Source organism: Papio anubis, chromosome 18 (genome assembly GCF_008728515.1).
Source record: "Papio anubis isolate 15944 chromosome 18, Panubis1.0, whole genome shotgun sequence".
Classification (NCBI taxonomy): domain Eukaryota; kingdom Metazoa; phylum Chordata; class Mammalia; order Primates; family Cercopithecidae; genus Papio; species Papio anubis.
The window spans coordinates 53,928,494-53,953,445 of NC_044993.1; the positions used below are offsets into that span (position 1 = coordinate 53,928,494).

The 24,952-nt window shown below is 41.8% G+C and overlaps 1 protein-coding gene across 1 annotated transcript in view; it reads right to left on the reverse strand.

Annotated features, from left to right (window-relative positions):
• ANKS4B (ankyrin repeat and sterile alpha motif domain containing 4B) overlaps nt 1-24,952 on the reverse strand; it is a 28,730-nt gene continuing 3,778 nt past the window's right edge. The window contains exon 2 of the mRNA XM_003916646.4: nt 1-3,674. Coding sequence (XP_003916695.1) covers nt 2,585-3,674 — 1,090 coding nt within the window. The 3' untranslated portion in view covers nt 1-2,584. The remainder of the gene's footprint in view (nt 3,675-24,952) is intronic.

Below are 24,952 nucleotides of genomic sequence, written 5' to 3' on the forward strand. Positions count from 1 at the left end.
TCCCCTAATGCAACATATTTATTCAATGGCTAACAAGCTTTCTGAATATATTCATTGAGGAAGAATAAGCCAATTGTTCATCAGATTTGAGCATCTGTATCCTCCCCTAAACTTGAATCCTCCATGATGCCTCTTGATGTAACCCAAACAGATGTGCATCAGAAAGCAAACTGAAGATAAACAGCTGTATCTGTATTATATCCAGAAGCAACAGCAAATTCCACTTGATGTAAGTCAGGCTGTGGAGATCTAATGAAGCTTAGCTATTCAGTGGGGTTTCAGTTTGAATTTGGGATTGCCACTGAAAAAATGTCAGCAGCAGTGTTGTTCGTTTCTTTCTTCTTTTTTTTTTTTTTTTTTTTTTTTTTTTTTTTTTTTTTTTTGGAGAATTGAAGTCTCACTCTTGTCGCCCAGGCTGGAGTGCAGTGGTGTGATCTCAACTCACTGCAACCTCCACCTCTTGGGTTCAAGCGATTCTCTTGCCTTAGCCTCCCGAGTAGCTGGGATTACAGGCACACGCCACCATGCCCGGCTAATTTTTGTATTTTTAGTAGAGATGGGTTTCCGCCATTTTGGTCAGGCTGGTCTTGAACTCCTGACCTCAAGTGATCTGCCTGCCTGGGCCTCCCAAAGTGCTGGAATTACAGGAGTGAGCCAAGTGTTGTCAGTTTCTATCATGGAACCTAAAGGTATTCAGATATGCAGCAATGGTGACAGACAACAGTAAATAAACCTTGTGTACATAATAAGTATGAAAATGTGAAATTTCCTTTTATGACCAAATCTTCCCTCCAAAGAACTTAGTTGTTTTTTTTTTTTTCCTTAAGTTTCAGTAGGTGTTTACCTTTAAAAAACTCATCAGTTGCAGTTGGCCAGACTTTTTTTCTGTATTTTTCTTGGTCTCCTCCCCACCCCTCTTACTTAGAACTGTATTATTCTGCTAGGAATGCCATAACAAAATGCCACAGACTGGGTGGCTTCAACAACAGAAGTTTATCAACAGAAGTTTATTTTTTCACACCTTTGGAGGCTGGAAGTCCAAGATCAAGGTGTTGGCAGGGTTAGTTTCTCCTGAGGCCCCTCTTCTCAGCTTGCAGACAGCTGCCTTCTCACTGTATTCTCACGTGGCCTCACTGTGTCCCTTCTACCTACATGTCTCTTCCTCTTCTTAGGACACCAGTCCTAGGCTGGGTGCCGTGGCTCACGCGTGTAATCCCAGCGCTCTGAGAGGCCGAGGCAGGTGGATCACCTGAGGTCAGGAGTTCAAGACCAGCCTGGCCAATATGGTGAAACCCTGTCTCTACTAAAAATACAAAAAATTAGCCAGGCGTGGTGGTACATACCTGTAATCCCAGCTACTCAGGAGGCTAAGGCATGAAAATTGCTTGAACCTGGGAGGCAGAGGTTGCAGTGAGCTGAGATCATGCCACTGTACTCCAGCATGGGTGACAGAGCAAGGCTCCATCTCAAAAAGAAAAAGGAAAAAAGGACACTAGTCCTATAGGATTAGGGTCCCATTCTTATGACTTCATTTAACCTTAATCACTTCTTTAAAGGCCTTATTTCCAAATACAGTCACATTAGGGGTTAGAATGCCAACATATGAATTTGACACAAGTCAGTCAACAACAGGTACCATCTGTATTCTATTTCTTTCTTCACTCTCCCCACTGCCACTCTGTCTCTATTCTCAGGCAGGAGTATTATAGATGCATTTCCATTACTTATAAACATGTACACATTTGTTAAAGGGTTAGATGCATTTAAGTTGGGCATCAAGCCTCAGGCCAGGAAAGAACTTTAGTCTCTACCACTAGGCAAAGTCATAGAGCTCAGGAGAGAAAAAGAGTTAGAATTCCCAGGTTATACGGATCAGAAAGCAAGCAGCAGGATAATGAGATGAGATTATAATTTTAAATCCAGAGATAGAAAAGTAAAGGAAGTTTCTTTCATTTTCCTGTCACGCATATGACCCTTTCTTTATTCAAAAGTATCAAAAAGATAGGCTGGGTACAGTGGTTCACACCTGCAATCCCAATGCTTTAGGAGGCTAAGGTGGGAGGACTGCTTGAGGTCAGGAGTTTGAGACCAGGCTGGGCAACGTGGTAAGACCCCACCTCTACTGAAACATACAAAATAAGCCAGGTGTGGGTATGTGCACCTGTAGTCCCAGCTACTTGAAAGGCTGAGGTGGGAGGAGATCACTTGAGCCCAGGAGGTTGAGAATACAGTGGACTATGATCATACCACTGCAACCCAGCTTGGGTAAGAGAGTGAGAACCTCATCTCCAAAATATATATATATGTACACACACACACACACACACACACACACACACATAAGATAACTGAAGAGAAATGCCATTTTCTTGTTATGAAGTCTCCTCAAGTTTCTCACGGAGATTTATTTGGATGGGCATAGCCTACCTCCCAGAGTAAACTTTGGGCCTCTCTCTCAAGTAGGCATCTCCGACGCCCTAGAATCCATTCCCAGTGATCTGGCATTGGGTAAAGAAGGGGTGCTGCCTGGAGTGCTGCCAGCAGACCACAGCATCACCCCAATGCTCCAGGCCAAAACCCTCCATCACAGGCTGGTGTCGACCAGCTGCCCAGGCTGTTGTAGCACCTGCTTCCTCCTGTTTATAGCATTCAGAACTTTCTTCCTGGGACCCAGCTGCATTTGTATGCTCTGAAGGTCCTCATCAGAACAGAGCAGCAGAGCTTCTAGATCAATCTGCTCTCTCTTAAAGATAGGCAGGAATTCTTCCAGGTGCTGAGACAGCAAGAACACTTCCAGGGGTGTGGCGTCGACCACATCTTCCTCCCACTCCACTTCATCCTCACCCCACGGCAGCTCATCTTTGAGGCCATTTTCCTCTTCCTCTTCATCAGCTGCACCCTCATCAGCCTCTGATGTTCCTTGTGTTTGAAACAATTCACTGGGCAGTTTAAAACCCAACTCCCTCTTGCTATCTGAGATGTCTTCAGGACTCAATATCCTGTTCCTTCTAAAAACAATACTTCCTAGACCTGGACGATTGAGAATGGATTCGTGGTGCACACTGCTGTCCTCCTCTGCTGACAACTGGAGCTTCTCTTTGAAGTCCCCTGGGAACGAGTCTTCCTCTTCCTCTCTGAACACTTCCATCACGTTCCTCTGCCCACTTCTGCCTTCCTTCCCCACCTGTTCTGCTGTATCTTTGTTCTTCTTGAACTTGATCTTGAAAGTATCTTTAATGCCCTTAGACAGTGACCCGAATGTGCCAGGAGCAGAAGCATTTGAAGGGAATGACCTGGAGAAGGTACCCTTGGAAGAAGAGAGAGTCCCAGACTCCTCCTTGCTGTAGGTGCGGGCCATCTTATTTTGGTGCTTCTCCTGGAGCCTCTCACACTCTTTGATCTGCCTCCTGGCATTCTTCTGAGCCTGCTCCTTCAGCCTGGTGACCTTCTTGGGGTTCATGATGTTCTGCGCAGTGGCAGCCTTGTCCAAGAGAGCAACACATTCATTCTGCTCCCTGCTGGCAGCAGCATCCAGCGGAGTCTGTAAGTCATTATCCAGGGCAAAGATGTTGGCACCAAAGTTGACCAGGAATGAGACGCAGTGGGCATGGCCATTGGAGGCTGCAAAATGTAGAGGAGTGTTTCCCCAGATGTCACACCTATCAGGGTCCCCTCTAGAAGAGAAAATACAAAAAAATAAATAAACATGTTGGGCATTTTTTTCTGAATTGGGCTCCAAAAATTCAAAACAAAAATAAAGAACAAAAGGCATGTTAATGCAAACATGTTCATCCTGACTTGACATTGTTGTAAGATACTGGCTGCAAGTCCAGCTATCTTAGAACCGTCCCATCTTAAAACCACATGGCCAGAAACAGAGTCCATCTCTAACCTGTGTCTCCTTTTTGTTTGTTTGTTTTGTTTTGTTTTGAGACAGGTTCTCACTCTATCTCCCAGGCTGGAGTGGAGTGGTGTGATCACAGCTTATTGGCAGCCTTGACCTCCCAGACTCAGTTTATTCTCCCCACTCAGCCTCCCAAATAGCTGAGACTACAGGCATGCACCATCACACCTGGCTAATTTTTTGTAGGGACAGGGTTTCACCATGTTGCCAGGCTAGTTGCAAACTCCTGGACTCAAGCCATCTGCTCACCTTGGCATCCCAAAGTGTTGGGATCACAGGTGTAAGCCACCACACCCGGCTGTGTCTCCTTTTTAGAATCAAGAAAAACTTTCTAAGAAATTCTCCAGCCAAACAACTTTCTTGTCTCATTGGCCAGCACTGGGTCACATGCCTAAGAGATGGGAAACATAGTACTGTGTTTAACTTAGATCAATTGGATTTTGCCCTGAAACTAGGCATAGGATTGTTCAATGGCTCCTCAAGAAAACAATAAAATCAAAATCCTAATTTGTAGCATGTGCCAATTTCTGTGGTGTGAATACATCCACCATGGCAGATTTCAAACTACCAATGTGACATCGCTGGACACAGAGTTTGGAAGAGATCCACAGTAGCATACCATTATCAACTATTTCCACCATGTAGATATAATGGACATGAATTACCTTAAGAGATAGGTAAGAGTGAAAGGTATTAAAATAAGTAGAAAGTGAGACTTTTGTGTAACCTTTTTAATATAATTTGTTAAATTAAAGGTTAAACTTTTTTTTTTTTTTTGAGATGAAGTCTTGTTCTGTCGCCCAGGCTGGGGTACAGGGGTGCAATCTTGGCTCACTGCCTCCCAGGTTCAAGCAATTCTCCTGCCTCAGCCTCCCGAGTAGCTGGGACTACAGGCACCCGCCACTGCACCCACCTAATTTTTGTATTTTTAGTATAGACAGGTTTCACCATGTTGGTCAGGCTGGTCTTAAATCCTGACCTCAGGTGATCCACCCGCCTCAGCCTGCCAAAGTACTGGGAGTATAACTGTGAGCCACCACAGCCAGCCTGTAATTTTATTTTTAAGAATGGCTATGTTCTCAGAAGCTCAGGCTTATAGTAACCTATGATTGAACCACTGTACTACAGCCTGGGCAACACAGCAATACCCTGTCTTAAAAAAAAAAAAGGCTAGGCTCAGTGGCTCATGCCTGTAATCCCAGCACTGGGAGGATGAGGTGGGAGATTTGCTTGAGGCTGGGCATTCAAGACCAGCCCAGGAAACACAGCAAGACCTGTCTCCATTAAATATTTTTTTAAATAAAAATAATAAAAAGTAAAAAAGAATGGCTATGTTTAACTGCCAAACTTTCTAAAATTTAGAAATAACTCCTGACAAGCTGGTTCCAGCATGCTACTGCTACCCTCCCGAATTGAGTCACATGTGGGGAAATAAATAACAGAACCAAACTCAGTCCCCATCAGCAGAAAAGAAGAAAGAAATGGATGTTGGGGAGGTAGCAAACAGTCTCTGTTATAAACACTATTCATTAAAAGGGCATTACATCTCTATTTATTTCTCCACTTACTTCCATATGACTACAGGTTCATTTAAGTGTGTCATTCTACAAAAGTTTAAGGAGGAATTGAAGATACTATTAGATGGTATTAAGGCCAGAAACCCAATGCCTGGCACAGAGCAGGGACATAGTAGGTGCTCCAGTATTTGTGGAATGAATGAAAACCTACTGGAATTCTGCTCAAGGCAGCAAACCCTCCTCTCCTACGAGGACTTGAGTGACAAACAGGAACAGATGAAAAGTCGAATAACTTTTTTAATGATGGCCAGAGCCATGCACTACTGCTGAGAACCCTAATACACATACTAAGGGGTCCTTCCTTTGCCCTAGTCTAGACTCCAAAATCAGGATCTCACTAAACTCTGGCCAGCCTGGCCCCATGGAAAGAGGACAGTGAGTCTGAGAAGTCCTCTTAACATTCCCGGAAAGTAGAGGGCAGAAACAGAAGAGAAGATCTGCACCCTTGCAAATGACCTGTTAGTGCGTCATGACCCTTCTACTAGTTTCTGGCTGCTCAAAGTTTGGTCTCCAGACCAGAAGCATCACCTATGAGTTTGTTAGAAGTTCAGAAGACTCTCACGCCTGAAATCCCAGCACTTTGGGAGGTCGAGGCGGGTGGATCACGAGGTCAGGAGTTCAAGATCAGCCTGGCCAACATTGTGAAACCCTGTCTCTATTAAAAATACAAAAATTAGCTGGGCATGGTGGCATGCACCTGTAATCCCCGTTACTCAGGAGGCTGAGGCAGAAAATTGCTTAAACCCAGGAGGTGGAGGTTGCAGTGAGCCAAGATCACACCACTGCACTCTGGCCTGGGCGACAGAGTGAGACTCCGTCTCCCCCCCCCCCAAAAAAAGTACAGAAGACTTCCAACCAGACTTATTGAATCAGAATCTACACTTTAGCAAGATCTGCAGGTGATTCATAGGCTCACTAAAGATTGAAAAGGACTTCACCAGTTTAAGGGAGGAGATCACCCCTCATATTGTCTTATGCCCAACTTCTGCCTCCAAAGAAAGAAGATGTACAAACTAAAAGTCAGAAATGAAATCCACAGGCAGACAGCCCGGCGCCACACCCTGGGCCTGGTAGTTAAAGATCGATCCCTGACCTAATCAGTTATGTTATCCATAGATTACAGGCATTGTATAGAAATGCACTGTGAAAATCCCTATCCTGTTTTGTTCTGATCTAATTACTGGTGCATGCGGCCCCCAGTCACATACCCGCTGCTTGCTCAATCAATCACAATGCCCTTACATGCACCCTCTTAGTGTTGTGAGCCCTTAAAATGGACAGGAATTGCTCACTCGGGGAGCTCGGCTCTTGAGACAGGAGTCTTGCCTATGCTCCTGGCTGAATAAACCTCTTCCTTCTTTAACTCGGTGTCTGAGGAGTTTTGTCTGCAGCTTGTCCTGCTACATTTCTTGATTCCCTGACCAGGAAGCGAGGTGATTGCTGGATAGTTGAGGCAGCTCCTTAGGCAGCTTAAGCCTGCCCTGTGGAACATCCCTGTGGGGGCCTCTGACCAGTTGAGCGACATGGATCCTGAGAGCGCTCCCTGGTAGGCATTTGCCCTGGTGGGATGCCTCACCAGAGCAGTGTGTGGCAGGCCCCGGTGGAGGGTCAATGCAGAACACTGGGAAGGAACGGGCACTTGGAGTCTGGACATCTAAAACTTGGTAAGACTAGTCTTTGGAACTTGCCCACTCTGTTTGAGTGGAAACATGGCCTGATCACCCTTTATCGGCACTTTGGTTTTGGTTTTGACTTGGTTTGAATTGCTTGACAGGACCAGTCTTGGGAACCTGCCCACTCCAGTTGAGTGGAAGTGTGGCCTCATCACCCACGGCATGCCTTTATCGGCACTTTGGTTTTGGTTTTGGTTTTGACTTGGTTTGAATTGCTTGACAGGACTGGTCTTGGGAATTTGCCTATTCAGTTTGAGTGGAAGCATGGTCTGATCACCCATGGTGTGCCTGTACTGGGCACTTTGGTTTTTGTTTTTGACTTGACTTGGATTGCTTGATACTTTGGTTTTGGTTTTGACCTGGCTTGGATTTCTGGACACTCTGATTTTAGTTTTGATTTTGGTTTGGTGTAAACTGCAAAAGTGTGTGTGTGCCCTTTTTACCTGTTCTTTGTTTTGTGGTGTGCATGTGGTGAGCATGGTGTTTTGTCTTGAAGAAGCATGGATCAGGCACAAATAAGCCCACTCTACTAGGAACTATGTTGAAAAATTTCAACACAGGATTTAAGGGAGACTATGGAGTACTATGACACCAGGAAAACTTAAAACTTTGTGTAAGACTGGCCAGCATTAGAGTTGGTTGGCCATTAGCAGGAAGCCTGGACAGGTCCCTTGTTTCAAAGGTATGGCACAAGGTAACCTGTAAGCCAGGGCTCCCAGACCAGCTCCCATACACAGCCACTTGGTTACAGCTGGTTTTACACCCCCACCCCCAACACACAGTGCTTGAGAGAACAGCAGCATAAGCAGCTGGCAGAGGCAAAGAAAGAAAAAGAGAGGAAAAGACGCAAAGAGAGAGAGAAAGAGACAGAGAGGATGAGACAGACAAAGAGGGAGTCAAGGAGAGAGAGAGAAAAAAAGAAAGAAAGAGGCAGAGAGAGAGAGAGAGGAAGAGACAGAGGCAAAAGGAAAGTCAAAGAGAGACAGATAAAGTCAAAGAGAGAAAAAAAGTGAGAAAGAGGTATACAAGTAGTAAAGAAAAAAAAAGCCATCTATACCAATTCTAAGTTAATTTAGACAAAACAAGGTCTTATTAATAGCAAAGGATAATTAAAATCCCAAACTTACAAGGTTTTCAATAAAAGTAAAGTTTGCTAAAAGTTAATAGTGTAACACGTATTATAGTAACTTCTATTCTTGTGGCCTTAGACAGTCTAGTCCACAGATTTAAAAAAAAAAAAGGGGGGGGGGGGGAAGAGGGACGGAATTTATACAAAAAGAGTGTTATACTCTTGTAAATTCTTGTCCTGAAATAAATTAACTGGTTGTTTAAAGAAAGAAATGTTTGTAATAAGTCAGAAACTTAAGGCATGTCAAAAATTGCCTGAAAAAGTTGTGAAAGAAAAAAAGTTATAAAAAAAAAGTGTGTTAAAAAAAGAATTTATGCAAGAAATGTTGTATGATTTAAAAGTAATTAGGCCTCCTAAATGTAAAACTATTGAAGAGACAGTTTATGTGCAAGGTATATAAGGAAAGTAAAGTATACCTTTGGTAAAAGGATTATAAGTAGGCGTAAGAATGTGGATTTTTACCTACATTAAAAGGTTAAAAATATGTATATTTTATTACAAAGTTTTAAGCAAGTTTTAAAACATTAATTGTGTATAAATTCTGTGTGTAAACACATCAGCTAACGTTAAAAAGGTATCATCCAGTTTTTCTGGACATTAAAATAAAAGCATAACAGGTTTTTCTTAAAGCACCAACCTGCTCTTTAGCAAAAATTATAAAAGGTTAAAAAGAGTCTATAAAATCTTATCTTATGGTCAAAGATTAAAAATTAGATAAATATGTCTACAAGTTTTTATTAAAATTAAGTTTAACATTAATGATACACTAATATAAAGATGAAATTTAGCTTATCTGGTATAAAAATCGTACAAAAAGCATTATTAAATATAAAATGGTGTTTAGCTTTCTTTGGTCTAAAAACTAATAAAAAGAGATGCTAAAGGAAATTTCTCAGTAAGAAGGCACTAAGGACTATAAAGTCCACTGCCAAGGTCCCCACATTTAAAACAAAAGGTCAGTTTCTTAGAAATTATATACTTGGTGTATCTTCCACTTTCCTTTCCCTCAAAACTAAAAGTCTTTTAGCACATGTAGCACCCCTAGAATTTGCAGTAAACCAGCACCAGTCTGAAGATCACATTCTCATGAAAAGGTGAAAAGAAGAAAAACTCGAGCCAGCCTGGGAAGGACCCTACCTTGTGCTGCTAACCACCAAGACTGCTGTTCGTACAGCAAAAAAGGATGGACTCATCACACTCGAGTCAAGAAAGTGCCACCCCCTCCAGAGTCATGGGCCATAGTCCCAGAGGAAAACCCTACCAAACTAAAGCTAAGAAAAATTTAACTCTTTTCATCTCTATTACTCTTTCTTCTTTCCTCGTTCTCTTGCTGATCATCTAGTTATTAACGTAATCAAATCAATTTCCCCTCCAACTACTGCATTTAATGCTTGCCTTGTTATACTCTGTGGAGACTTGCCAAGTCAAAGACCGCTCTCTACTTCAGAAAAGTACTTCTGTCCCTCCTGACTGGGCATTACTAAACTAGGACCATTTAATCCGGGGAGATTTTGATAAAGATCCCAGTGCCAACCAGGAGTCTTGTCCCCCGATGTAGAGCTTTCATGCCATGGTTGGTCCAATGTTCTGTGGACCACTAAAGAGCAAGGATGGACTGCCCCAACCAGTTTTTGTAATTTCCTAAAATCATACATTCACTTTACTAGAAGATCATAGAAGTTAAAGACTTAAAACAAACTTTAGCAATTAAGACAGGATACCAAGATGCAAATGCCTGGTTAAAATGGATTAAATGTTCCATCTGCATGTTAAACAAAAGCAATTGTTACACTTGTGCACATGGCAGGCCGGAGGCCCAGATTGTCCCCCTTCCACTAAGGTGGTCCTCCAGTCGACCAGGCATAGGCTGCATGATAGCTCTTTTCCAGGATTCTACAGCCTGGAGTAATAAGTCATGCCAAGCTCTCTCTGCTATATCCCAAAGTCCGGCACCCTGCAGTTCAGCCCCCAAGGGCCATCCAGCTTCCGTCTCCCAACACTAAGTCTGTTTCGTGTCTCTCACAACAGGGAGAAAGCTTAGTATTCCTTAGAGACCTGAAAGGATGCAATGAGCTTAAGAATTTTCAAGAGCTTATCAGTTAGCCCTTGTTCATCCCCGAGCAGATGTGTGGTGGTATCACGGTGGACCTTTACTGGGCACTCTGCCGAATAACTGGAGTGGCATTTGTGCTTTAGTCCATTTGGCTATCCCTTTCACCCTGAGATTTCATCAATCAGAGAAAGAAAAAATAGGACATCATAAAGTGAGAGAAGCCCCTTCTCTTATGGGTCTTTCAACTCTCTCATCTATTTAGATGCAATTGGAGGCCCACAAGGAATACCAGATCAATTTAAAGCTTGAAATAAAATAACTACAGGATTTAAGTCAATATTTTAGAGGGTGACAGTTAATAAAAATGTGGATTAGATAAACTACATCTATTACAACCAATAGCAACAAGCTTTTCATGAGTTAAAAGAAAAACTCATGTTGGCCCCAGCCCTGGGCTACCTGACCTGACAAAACCCTTTACACCCTATGTATCAGAAAGAGAAAAAGATGGCAGTTGGAGTTTTAACCCAGACTGTGGGCCCCTGGCCAAGGCCAGTGGCCTATCTCTCAAAACAACTAGACAGGGTTTCCAAAGTCTGGCCCCCATGTCTAAAGGCCCTGGCAGCAACAGCCCTGTTAGCACAAGAAGCAGAGAGCTAACTCTTAGGCAAAACCTAAACATAAAGTCCTCCCATGCTGTGGTGACTTTAATAAATACCAAAGGACATCATTATCTAACAAATGCTAGACTAGTTAGATACCAAATCTTGCTCTGTGAAAATCCCCGCATAACCACTGAAGTTTGCAACACCCTAAACCCCACTACCTTACTCCCAGTATCAGAGAGCCCAGTTGAACATAACTGTGTAGAGATATTGGACTCAGTTTATTCTCGCAGGCCCAACCTCTGAGACCATCCTTAAACATCAGTAGACTGTGAGCAGTACGTGGACGGGAGCAGCTTCACCACCCCTTGCAAAGTGACTCTGAAGAAGACGACAAGCCCTGCTCCAGTCACACCCGGAAGCTGACTGGTCCACGCATGGTAGAAGCATAAGGAAATTCATCGCGGGACTCATTTTCCTTAAATTCTGGATTTGTACAGTAAGGTCTTCAGCTGACCTTCCTCAGACTGAGGGCCGTTCCCAGTGTATACATCAAGTCACTGAAGTAAGACAAAAGGTTGCTATGGTCCTATTATTTTACGGTTATTGTAAGTGTATTGGAACTCTAAAAAGAACTTGTTTATACGTTATTCTATACAAGGTATGTAACCCAAGAAATGACCAACCTAATGTGTGTTATGACCCATCTGAGCCTCCCATGACCACAGTTTTTAAAATAAGATTAGGGACTGAAGACTGGTAGGGGCTCATAAACGATATGAGTAAAGTGTTAGCCAAAAAAAAAAAAAAAAAAAAAAGAAGTGCCTAAACGAGTCACCTTAAAATTTGATGCCTATGCTGTCATTAATAAAAATAAGTTAAAAATAGGATGTGGTTCTCTTAATTAGGAAAGAGGCTACATGGCAGAAAATAAGTACATTTATCATGAATTAGGACTGTGTAAAAATAAATGTAGATACTGGTTTTATGTCATTTAGGCTACTTAGATTTAAAAAATGAAAAATTCCTCTCCACCTTCAGCAAGGGAAAAGCAGCCCTTCCTGTACCAGTGGTCAGTGTAACCCCTTAGAACTAGTAATAACCAACCCCCTTAATCCTCGCTAGAAAAAAGGAGAATATGTAACCCTAAAAATTGATGGAGCTGGACTGGATCTTCAAGCAAATATTGTGGTTTGAGAAAAAGTTTATAAACGCTCTCCTGAGCCAGTATTTCAAACCTTCTGTGATAAACTAAATGTGCCAGTACCAGAAATTCCAGGAAAAACAAGATATTTGTTTTTGCAATTAGCTGAGCATGTAGCCCAGTCTCTCAATGTCACTTCATGTTATGTATGTGGAGGAACTGTAATAGGAGATCAATGGCCATAGGAAGCCCGAGAATTGGTACCTACAGACACAGTTCCTGATGAATTTCTGGCCCAAAAGAATCACCCTGATCACTTCTAGGTCCTAAAAGTCTCAATCATTAGACAATACTGTATAGCAAGAGTGGAGAAGGACTTCACTCTTCCTGTAGGAAGACTACATGGTGGAGTTCAAACCACACAGAGAAAAATCCATTCAGTAAATTTCCAAACTTGCAGACCGTTTAGGCCCACCCAGAATCCCACCAAGACTGGACTGTACCCACCGGGCTATACTGTGGACATAGAGCCTATGCTAAGCTGCCTGTCCAGCAGACAAGTAGTTGTGTTATTGGCACTATTAAACCATCTTTCTTCCTACTGCCCATAAAAATAGGCGAACTCCTGGGCTTCCCTGACTATGCTTCCCATGAAAAGCAAATATAGCCATAGATAATTAAAAAGATGATAAACGGCCTCCTGAAAAAAGTATACAATACTATGGGCCTGCCACTTGGGCACAAGACGGCTCGTGGGGATACCGGACCCCCATTTACATGCTCAACTGAATCATATGGTTGCAAGCTGTCTTGGAGATCATCATTAATAAAACTGGTAAAACCTTGACTGTTCTGGCCCGGCAAGAAACTCGGATGAGAAATGCTATCAAAATAGAATGACTCTCGACTCCTTGCTAGCAGCTGAAAGAGAAGTCTGTAGAAAATTTAACCTTACCAATTGCTGCCTGCACATAGATGATCGGAGCAAGTAGTCGAAGACATAAAGACATGACGAAACTGTACAAGTGTGGCACGGATTTGACCCTGAGGCCATGTTTGAAAATGGTTCCCAACACTATGAGGATTTAAAACTCTTATAATAAAAATTATAGTAGTAATAGGAACCTGCTTACTGATCCCTTATTTACTGCTTGTACTCATTCAAATAGTAAAAGGTTTCATCGCTACTCTAGTTCACCAGAATGCTTCAGCACAAGTGTACTATCTAAATCACTATCGATCTGTCATGCAAAAAGACATAGGTAGTGAAAATGAAGGTGAGCGCTCCCACTAATAAAATGAGTGAGAGTCTCAAAGAGGTGGGAGAATAAGGGAGGATACCACCCCTCATATTGTCTTATGCCCAATTTCTGCCTCTAAAGAAAGAAGTAAAAACTGAAAGCAGAAATGAAATCCACAAGCAGACAGCCCAGTGCCGCACCCTGGGCCTGGTAGTTAAAGATTGACCCCTGACCTAATTGGTTATGTTATCTATAGATTCCAGATGTTGTATGGAAGAGCACTGTAAAAATCCCTGTCCCGTTCTGTTTCGTTCTGATTACCAGTACATATAGCCCCCAGTCACGTATCCCCTGCTTGCTCAATCGATCACGACCCTCTCACACACACCCTCTTAAGAGTTGTGAGCCCTTAAAAGGGACAGGAATTGCTCACTCAGGGAGCTTGGCTCTTGAAACAGGAGTCCTGCTGATGCTCCCAGCCAAATAAGCCTCTTCCTTCTTTAACTCGGTGTCTGAGGAGTTTTATCTGCAGCTTGTTCTGCTACAGGTTAATGTGATCCAACCAGAGTCCAATAATTTGATAAATCAGATTTGTAGTTGCTCCATGGGAATTCCTGGCTCTTTGGTGTGTGTTAGTTACAAAGAAGCACTTTCACATTCTTTGCCTTCAACCATCACAATCTCCCTCTTAGAGAACGCAGGCAAGAGTCATTATCGCAGGAATAAAATAAAACTCAAAGAGCTTAATTGATTTGCCCAAGGGTAACAGGCGGCATGCTTTGGATCAGGCTGGTCTCCAAGTCAAATTGTTTCCAACACAATACATCCTAGATTAACACAACTGGGCTTTTCCAGCTACATGGCCTCAAGCTTAATTTTTCTAGGACTTGGTTTCCTCATGTAAAAAGTAAAATAAAGGTTCATCTTCAAAAACTTTCCTCCCCATCTAATTAAAAATAAATAATCACTTTTCTTAAAAACAAAATGTATTCAAAAACCTGTACTAACATTCTTAAATATCGACTAGCCATAATAAAAAAATCAACATACTTTATACTCTTAACTCCCACAATTTAGCCTAAATATTTACCCTAACATATTTATACTAGTCCAAACAAACATTAGGTCATAGCCTGTTCCTCTTCCTTATTTAAAAGTGTTTTTACCTTTCTCAACATTCCACAAGTTACTTCCTCCTTCCTTTGTTCTCCTCTACCTTTGCCTCTTTTAAAAAGTTCTAAGTTACTAACCTATCAAGACAAATACAAAATGTAAAGTCCCATTCCAGCCAATAAAAACCAAACACAACAATAAAGTAAACATGTGAAGTTATGAATAACCCTGTCTCCTTTGTTCACTATACTCTTATAACAAAACTACTAACAAATAAACCCTTTCTACAAAAAATAAAAATAGCCTTACTAAAAGAATTAAATTTATGCTCAAATACTATTTCTTTACAACACCAAAAAGCAAACATTCCTAACACTCATCTGTAAATTGAATATAATACTGTTACCTATTCATAGAGTTATGTGAATTAAATAAGTTAATCTACATAAAGCATTAGAAAACTGCTTGGCACATAGTAAATATTGAATAAACATTACTTATTATCCTTCCCCTTGCCCCCAAACTCATAATCCTTAATTACATGTATTTATTTTTCCTTGTATTCAACTAGTAAATTCCCGCAGCACAATAACTCTTGTGGGTTTTTAAAAATCACTTATAGGCCAAGTGAGGTGGCTCACATCTGTAATCCCAGCACTTTGGGAGGCCGAGGCTGGTGGATCACTTGATGCCAGGAGTTCGAGACCAGCCTATTCAACATGGTGAAACCCCATCTCTACTAAAAATACAAAACTTAGCCAGGCATGGTGGTGCACACCTGTAGTCCCAGCTACTCGGGACACTGAGGCAGGAGAACCTGAGAGGTGGAGCTTGCAGTGAGCTGAGATTGCACCACTGTACTCCAGCCTGGGTGACAAAGCGAGACTCCATCTCAAAAAAAATAAAAATAAAAATCAATCAATCACTTATAGTTTTAATTTGACAAATATTTATGTCTTGTCTCCTTAATTGGATAATATGCCCCAAAGGGCAAAGCCTGTTTCTCTTTCTCCTTTGGGTCACCCACATGTCCCAGCGGAAGTCTCAAACTCAACCCAAAGAGGCCAAGCAAGTCATGGAAGTGACTGAATGGGGCCAAGTTTGTTCTTTCAACGAAGTCACAGTTAAAAGCATACTCCACCTAGAAAGGACAACCACAGCTCAGCTCCCTTGAATAAAAGCAGAAACAATATTGCCAGAGCTCCCATTTTTCAAATGAAGCCACAAATCCAGAATTTCATGAGAAATTCTGTGATTTTTAAGTGTTGGCTCCAATTTAAAAGAAAAATATAGTAAAGTCCAAATAAAACACATTTGTGGACCAGCTCCAGCCCATAAGCTGGCAACTGGTAACCTCCTTCTGAGCAGAGAGAACAGTGTGAGCAGAGGCACAGATGGCTGATATTACAAGGCATATTTGGAGAACCAGGAGTATAGATCAGCGTGACCAGAGTGCGTGGAGTTGGGGGTAAGGGAGAAGAGTGGAAAAGGAAAGAAAATGAAATCAAATCTAAGGAAAGCAAATATTAAGTAACAGTTTTGCTGGGAAGCCAGTTTCCAGAAGGCTCTGGTCAGTCAGCCTGATTCAATTGTTTGGGATGAAAGGAGATCCTTCAACCTTGGCACAGACCTGCATCTTAAGGGACCGCTGTGCCTCCCCGCTAAACACGTGGTTTCACTTTTTATTTTAAATAAACACTAGATGCAAAAGACTCCTGAAGTATCCTAGACATCAAAGAGGGATTGTAAAACACCCAAGACGTCACTATAAACAGAAACAGAAACATACTGATTAAATTTGCCTGAAGTTATCCTTGGATTGGATAAGTTGAAAACAAAATTATTGGGAGGAGTGAGCTGCAGGAGAGATGCAGAAGGGCACTAAGATGTCTGGGCTAAATGTATATGCTTAAGACCATAGAGTGGTGGAATTTTCCCATTTCACTGAATCTTTATTTTGCTTTAAGTTCTAGGATACATGTGCAGAACGTGCAGGTCTGTTACATAGGTATACATGTGCCATGGTGGTTTGCTGCACCCATCAACCCATCATCTAGGTTTTCAGCCCTTCATGCATTAGGTATTTATCCTAATGCTCTCCCTCCCCTTGCCCCCCACCCCCTAACAGGCCCCAGTGTGTGATGTTCCCCTCCCTGTGTCCATGTGTTCTCATTGTTTAACTCCCATTTATGAGTTGGAACATGTGGTCTTTGGTTTTCCGTTCCTGTGTTAGTTTGCTGAGAATGATGGCTTCCGGTTTCATCTAAGTCCCTGCAAAGGACATGATCTCATTGTCCTTCTTTTTTTTTTCTTACGGCTGCACCCATTTCACTGAATCTTAAGAATGATGCTTTCAAGACAGAAGGAAGAACAGTAAACCTGAGATGACCCCAAAGGTGGGTCTTCTTTTGAGAAAATTTCAAATGTAAAATTCCAGATTTACAGATGAAACTGTCAGTAAGACAACTCATGGGTTTTCCTAGTGGCTTTAAGCTATTAAAACTCGCAAAACTTCAGCCGGGCGCGGTGGCTCATGCCTGTAAACCTAGCACTTTGGGAGGCCGAGGTGGGCAGATCACGAGGTCAGGAGATCGAGACCATCCTCGCTAACACGGTGAAACTCCGTCTCTACTGAAAATACAAAAAAATTAGCCAGGACTGGTGGTGTGTGCCTGTAGTCCCAGCTACTCGACAGGCTGAGGCAGGAGAATGGTGTGAACCCGGGAAGCGGAGCTTGCAGTGAGCCGAGATCACGCCACTGCACTCCAGCCTGGGCGACAGGGCGAGACTGTCTCAAAAACAAAACAACAACAACAAAAAACTTGCAAAACTTCTATTTACAGACACATTTCTGAATTGATGTACAATTTAAATGAAAATATTTTCTACAGACAAGTTGCATGGAGTCCTTTTAAATTCCTTACTTGTCATTGTTCACATTTCTTGATAGAACCATTGCATATAACTGCCCGGGTGGCAAACTGGTCTCTCTCGTTTGATCATCTGAGTTCAACATTGATGCTCTATGGTTTTCTTGGGCTAAGCTCAGTCTAGTGTGATTTTTTTCTATTCCCCTTTTCCCCAAAAGAGAAACTTACCGAAGAGATTTAAAATAACCCATTTATCCCTTGATTTTTGGTAGATCAGTGCATTTGGGCAATAATTTTTAAAGCTGGCTTAGCACTATTGTCACTAAGTAGGCAATTTGCTTAAATTACTCTGAGCATCTGTTCCATTCCAATTTCTCCTCCTGAAGTTGTTTTTTTGTGAAGTTCTCAGAAAACAGCTATTCTTTCAAAAATGTTTTTCTGCATAAGAAGAAATATTTGGACTCACTAATAATCAAAGAAATGCAAATTGAAACAATACTCTGCCCTTTGCCAATCAGATAGGCAACGATTAAAAAGAATAGCAATACTTGGTTTTGGCAGGAGTATGGGGAAAGAAATACTGCTGGAAGAAGCAGAAAGTGGTTCAAATTTCCTGGCGCAATATACACAAAAAGTCTTTAAAATAAGGCACTCTTTTGAATCTACAATTCTACCTTTAGGAATTTGTCCTAAGGAAATAGAAGACCTTTGTGTAAAGATGAATGAGCAAGAATGTTCCTCCCAACCTTACTTATAACAGGAAAAAGACTGGATTCAAATTAAGCATCATGAATAGTCAACTGATTAAATATATTATGGCATCAATCTGTGTCCATCAGTGGAAGAATGGATAAAGAAAACACGGTCGCTCCACACAATGGAATACTATCCAGTCTTAAGAAACAAAGAAATCCTGTCATTTTCAACAACATGGATGAGCCTGGAGGGCAGTGTGTTAAGTGAAATAAGACAGGCACAGAAAAATGAATACCACATGATCTCACTTATATGTGGAATCTAAAAAAGTCTCCTAGAGGCCGGGTGCGGTGGCTTATGCCTGTAATCCCAGCACTTTGGAAGGCTGAGGTGGGCAGATCACGAGGTCAAAAGATTGAGACCATCCTGGCCAACACGGTGAAACCCTGTCTCTACTAAAAACATAAAAATTAGCTGGACGTGGTGGCAGGCGCCTGTAGTCCCAGCTACTTGGGAGGGCTGAGGCAGGAGAATTGCTTGAATACAGGAGGTGGAGGTTGCAGTGAGCTGAGATCACGCCACTGCACTCCAGCCTGGTGACAAAGTGAGTCTCTGTCTAAAAGAAAAAGTCTCCTAGAAGCAGAAAGTAGAATGGTGATAACTAGGGAGAGGCAGACTGGGGAGATATTGGTCAAAGGATACAAATTTCAGTGAGACAGGAGGAATAAGTAAAAGACATCTATTGTAACACATGATGACTATAGTTTTTTAATTAGTTAATCTATTTATTTTTTATAGAGATGGGGTCTTGCTATGTTGCCCAGGCTAGTCTCAAACTCCTGGCCTCAAGCAATCCTCCCGCCTCAACCTCCCAAAGTGCTGGGATTACAGGCATGAGTCATCATGATAAGCCACTCAGCTCAGTGGCTATAGTTAATAAGAATACACTGTATATTTGAAAATTGCCTACCAAGTAGATTTTAATGTTCTCATCACAAAAAGTATAGAAGGTAACACATATATTAATTAGCTAGATATAATTCCATAATGTATACATATTTTTAAAAATCATGTTGTATACCATAAATATATATAATTTTTATTAACTAATAAAAATAATGAAACTGGCCAGGCACAGTAGCTCACACCTGTAATCCTAGCACTTTGGGAGGCCAAAGTGGGTTGATCACTCGAGGCCAGGAGTTTGAGATCAGCCTGGCCAACATGGTGAAACCTCGTCTCTACTAAAACTACAAAAATTAGCTGGGGGTGGTGGCGTGCGCCTGTAATCCCCGCTACTCTGGAGACAGGCAGGAGAATTGCTTGAACCTGGGAGGCTGAGGGTGCAGTGAACTGAGATCGCACCACTGTGCTCCAGCCTGGATAACAGAGAGAGAATCCATCTCAAAAACAAACTAACAAAAACCATAAAACAGAATACCATGAAGTCATTAAAATAGTGGCATACATTATCCTATCCCTAGCAAATTAACACAGGAACAGAAAACCCAATACCGCATATTCTTACTTATGAGTGAGAGCTAAACATTGGGTACTCACAGACATAAAGATGGCAACAACAGACATGGGGGACTATGAGAGGAGGGCAACAGTTGAAAAACTATTTAGTACCATGCTCACTATCTGGGTGATGAGATCGATCATACCCCAAACACCAGCATCCTGCAGTGTACCCACATAGCAAACCTACACATGTACCCTCTAAATCTAAAAGTTGAAATTGGCCTGGCACGGTGGCTCACACCTGTAATCTCAACACTTTGGGAGGCCGAGGCAGGTGGATCACCTGAAGTCAGGAGTTTGAGACCAGCCTGGCCAACATATAGTGAAACCCTGTCTCTACTAAAAAATACAAAAATTAGCTGGGCATGGTGGCACACACCTGTAGTTTCAGCTACTTGGGAAGCTGAGGCAGGAGAATCACTCAAACCCGGGAGGTGGAGGCTGCAGTAAGCCAAGATTGTGCCACTGCACTCCAGCCTGGGCGACAGAACAAGACTCTGTCTCTCAAAAAAAAAAAAGTTGAAATTATTTTAAAAAATAAAATAAAATAGTGGCATGGATCTCAACTTTTAAGTGCAAATGGTCCGTGATATATTGTTAAATAATTAGAAGGTTTCAGTATAGTTTATATGATTGTCTTTTTAAGGGAGAGAATGTACATGTGTTTGCATGTACTCAGAGGAAAAAGTCTGAAAGGATATATATCCATATATACCCAAATGTTGATGACTGTGGGAACTGGTGTAATTTTTACTTTATCAATTCTATTCAATATGATGTGAAATGTTACAATAAGTACGTATTTCTTTAAGAATCAGACCAGCCTGGTCGGCATGGTGAAACCTTGTCTCTACTAAAAATACAAAAAGTAGACGGGTGTGGTGGTGGGCACCTGTAGTCTCAGTTATTCCAGAGGCTGAGGCAGGAGAATCACTTGAACCCAGGTGGCGGAGGTTGCCCTGAGCCAAGATCCCACCATTGCACTCCAGGATGGGCAACAAAAGCGAGACTCCATCTCAAAAAAAAAAAAAAAAAAAAAGGAATCCGCAAGGGGGAAAAGTCTAGTTTCCATTTTAAAAAGTAAAAATAAAACCAGCCGGGCGCGGTGGCTCATGCCTGTAATCCCAGCACTCTGGGAGGCCGACACAAAAAACAAAAAATTATCCTGGCATGGTGGTGGGCGCCTGTAGTCCCAGCTACTTGGGAGGCTGAGGCAAGAGAATGGAGTGAACCCGGGAGGTGGAGCTTGCAGTGAGCCGAGATCGCGCCACTGCACTCCAGCCTGGGCGACAAAGCAAGACTCCGTCCCAAAAATAATAATAATAATAAATAAAACCAAGAAATTTCATACACTTTAAAGGTAAAATGAATTTTTTTTTTTTGTAATTGGGCCACTATGCTTCCTAGTGCAGGAAAATACATGTTAATGATGGCTTTCCATCTTTAAATTTTAAAAAGAGGCCGGGCGCGGTGGCTCAAGCCTGTAATCCCAGCACTTTGGGAGGCCGAGACGGGCGGATCACGAGGTCAGGAGATCGAGACCATCCTGGCTAACACGGTGAAACCCCGTCTCTACTAAAAATACAAAAAACTAGCCGGGCGAGGTGGCGGGCGCTTGTAGTCCCAGCTACTCGGGAGGCTGAGGCGGGAGAATGGCACAAACCCGGGAGGCGGAGCTTGCAGTGAGCTGAGATCCGGCCACTGCACTCCAGCCCGGGCTACAGAGCAAAGACTCCATCTCAAAAAAAAAAAAAAAAAAATTTTAAAAGGAAAGAAAGGAAAATAGTTTTCTAACAAAGCCAGAGTTTTTATATAAATGGTTGCTATAGGATTCATTGTTTATCAGGTAATGACAGATAAACTCTTAAATCATCAGACTGGAATGGACTTCAATAGCTGATTAGCTTCTAAATTCAATTTTTAATTTTCTTTTTTTTAAATTTTAGGTTCAGAAGTACATGTGCAGGTTTGTTATATCGGTAAACTCTTATCACGAGTGTTTGTTGTAGATTATTTTGTCACTGAGGCACTAAGCCAACGTGTTCTCATCATTTAGCTCCCAATTATCAGTGAGAACATGTGGTATTTGGTTTTCTGTTCCTGCGTTAGCTTGCTAAGAATAATGACCTCCATCTCCATCCATGTTCCATCCATGTTCCCACAAAAGATGTGATCTCATTCTTTTTCGACCGCATACTATTCCATGTTGTATATGTACCACATTTTCTTTATCCAATCTGTCATTGATGGACATTTAGACTGATTCCATGTCTTTGCTATTGTGATAGTGCTGCAATGAACACTCACGTGCACGTTTGTCAGTTTGTTTGTTTTTTGAGATGGAGTCTTGCTGTTCCCAAGGCTGGAGTGCAGTGGCGCGATCTTGGCTCACTGCAACCTCCTCCTTGTGTGTTCAAGCAATTTTTGTATCTCAGCCTCCTAAGGAGCTGGAATTACAGGCATGCGCCACCACACCCAGTTAATTTTTTGTATTTTTATTTTAGTAGAGATGAGGTTTCATCATGTTGATCAGGCTGGTCTTGAACTCCTGACCTCAAATGACCCTCCCTCCTTGGCCTCCCAAAGTGCTGGGATTATAGGCTTGATCAAGGCATGTGTCTTTATAGTGGAAGGATTTATATTCCTTTGGGTATATACCCAGTAATGAGATTGCTGGCTCGAATGGTAGCTCTGCTTTTAGCTCTTGGAGGAATTGTCACACTGCTTTCCACAATGGTTGAACTAATTTACACTCCCACCAACAGTGTATGAGTGTTCGCTTTTCTCCTCAACCTGACCAGCATCTGTTATTTTTTGATGTTATAATAGCCATTCTGACTGATGTGAGATGGTAATTTTCTTCCCTTTTCAACTTCCTTAAACCTAATTGGAAATTTGGCCTCACACTGGTTCCCAGGATTAGCTATGGTCAAAAAGGGACCTCACAAGACTTTTTTTCTTTTTTTTAGCCTACATCAGGTCTACTTAACACAGCAGATCTGAGATGCTTTTGAGGGCAAGAAAACAAATCTGAGATCTACTAGATCCAAGACAGGAGTTGAGAAGGAAGGACTAGGAAAAGCAAGGTTAGAAGAATATTTGCACCCATAGCCAGTGTTTAATAAATATTAACATAAGCAAACGGGGGGCTGGATATTGATATTACATTGAAAGAAATGATGTTACCATGTCAATTTAGTGGAGAAAGAGGGAGACTGTAACAACTAATTGTGTTGGAACAAATGAGTAGCCACTTGGAGAATGCAGAGTTAGATCATAATTCAGATCTTAAATTCTATAAAGTATTTAAAATAACAAATGAAACTAAAAATGGCACTAAAGGATCAGTCAATATTGAGTCATGACCTCAAAGTTAGAATCACAAAACAAAGATTGATAGACATATATAAATATATATATTTATGTTTACATTTATATTTAAAAATCTGTTGTCAAAAATGTAAACTGTGTATTGTAAAGTAGTTATAACCTATATGACAAGAGTTGATATTGTTAACTTTCAAAAGCATTTTTATCAATCAAGGAGAAATGTTGAAAACCCCAATATAAAAGTGGAATAAGGTTATAAATACACAGTTCACAAAAGTGGCATTCCAATGGCCAATTCTTTTTAAGCATAAAAAGAATTTTCGACCTCGTCAGTAACCAAAGAAAAGAACATTAAAGCCACAGTGATATATCATTTTCTCTTTGTTTTGTTTTTTGAGACAGAGTCTCACTCTGTTGCCCAGACTGGAGTGCAGTGGCCTCATCTCGGCTCACTGCAACCTCCACCACCTGGGTTCAAGGGATTCAGGAGCAATTTGTGCCTCAGCCTCCTGAGTAGCTGGGATAATAGGCATGCACCACCACAAAACTAAAAAGACAAAACTAATTTTGTCTTTTTAGTTTCGCCATGTTGGCCAGGCTGGCCTCGAACTCCTGGCCTCAAGTGATCCGCCCGCCTTGGCCTCCCAAAGTGCTGGGATTACAGGAGTGAGCCACCACACCCAGCCTGATATATCATTTTGGACCTATCATGTTGGCCAAAATGGGTACTCACTTTCTGAAGGACAACATGTCCATTTATATACAAAGTCTTTAAATTGCACATACGCTGCTATGGTTTGAATGTTTGTGTCCCCTCCAGAATTCATGCTGAAACTTAATCGTCAACGTAACAGCGTTAAGCAGTGTGGCCTTTAGGAGATGATTGAGTCATGAGGACTCTGCCCTCATGAATGGGGTTAGGCACCCTTATAAAAGGGCTTGACACAGGGAATTTGCCTCTTTTTTTGCCCCTTCCTTCCCTTCCTCCATGTGAGGACACAGCCAGAGGGTGCAACAACAAGGTACCACCTTGGAAGCGGAGACAGGGCTCTCACCAGGCACCAGTCCTGCTGGTGCTTTGATCTTGGATGTCCCTGCTGCCAGAATGGTAAGAAATAAATTTCTAGTTTTTATAAATGACCTAATCTAAGGTATTTTGTTATAGCAGTACAAATGGACAAACACAAATGCAAATTGATCCAGAAATTTCACTTTGGAGAATTTATTCTCAAGAAAATATAGCCGGGCCCGGTAGCTGACGCCTGTAATCCCAGCACTTTGGGAGGCCGAGGCAGGCAGATCACCTGAGGTCAGGAGTTCAAGACTAGCCTGGCCAACATGGTGAAACCCTGTCCCTACTAAAAATACAAAAATACAAAATTAGCCAGGCTTGGTGGTGCATGCCTGTAGTCCCAGCTACTTGGGAGGCTGAGGCAGGAAAATTGCTCGAACCCGAGAGGTGGAGGTTGCAGTGAGCCAGGATCACGCTACTGCACTCCAGCCCTAGCGACAGAGAGACTCCATCTCAAAAAAAAAAAAAAAAACAAAAAAAAAAACACAAAAAAGACAATGTCAGCAAAGATTTATGTACAAGGATAGTCATCACAGCACTTTTCAAACTAGGGAAAACAAACTGTGTGTCCAGGAGAGGGGTTGGCTAAGAAATGTATTTGCTGATTAGAGTCCTACAAAGTCCCTGAAATTTATAGAAGAATATTAAAATGTATTTATACACACTATATTATATATAGAGAGAACTATATACATCTTAGTAGCATGGCATTATAGGACATTTTGTCTTCATGTTTTGTGTGCATATGTAAGGTTTAATTTTCTGGGTTCAGCTCATGTTACTTTTGTAATTAAAGACTAGCAGAACCAAGCTGAGTGCTGTGGTTCACATCTGTAATCTCAACACTTTGGGAGGCTGAGGCAGGAGGATTATTTGAGCTCAGGAGTTCGAGACCAGCCTGGGCAACAAAGCAAGACCCTGTCTCTATTAAAAATAAAAAATAAATAAAGACCAGCAGAACAGTTATTGTAAGAGAATGTTTCAAGCTTTCACAGGTGAGAGAGAGAGAATACCTAAGCAT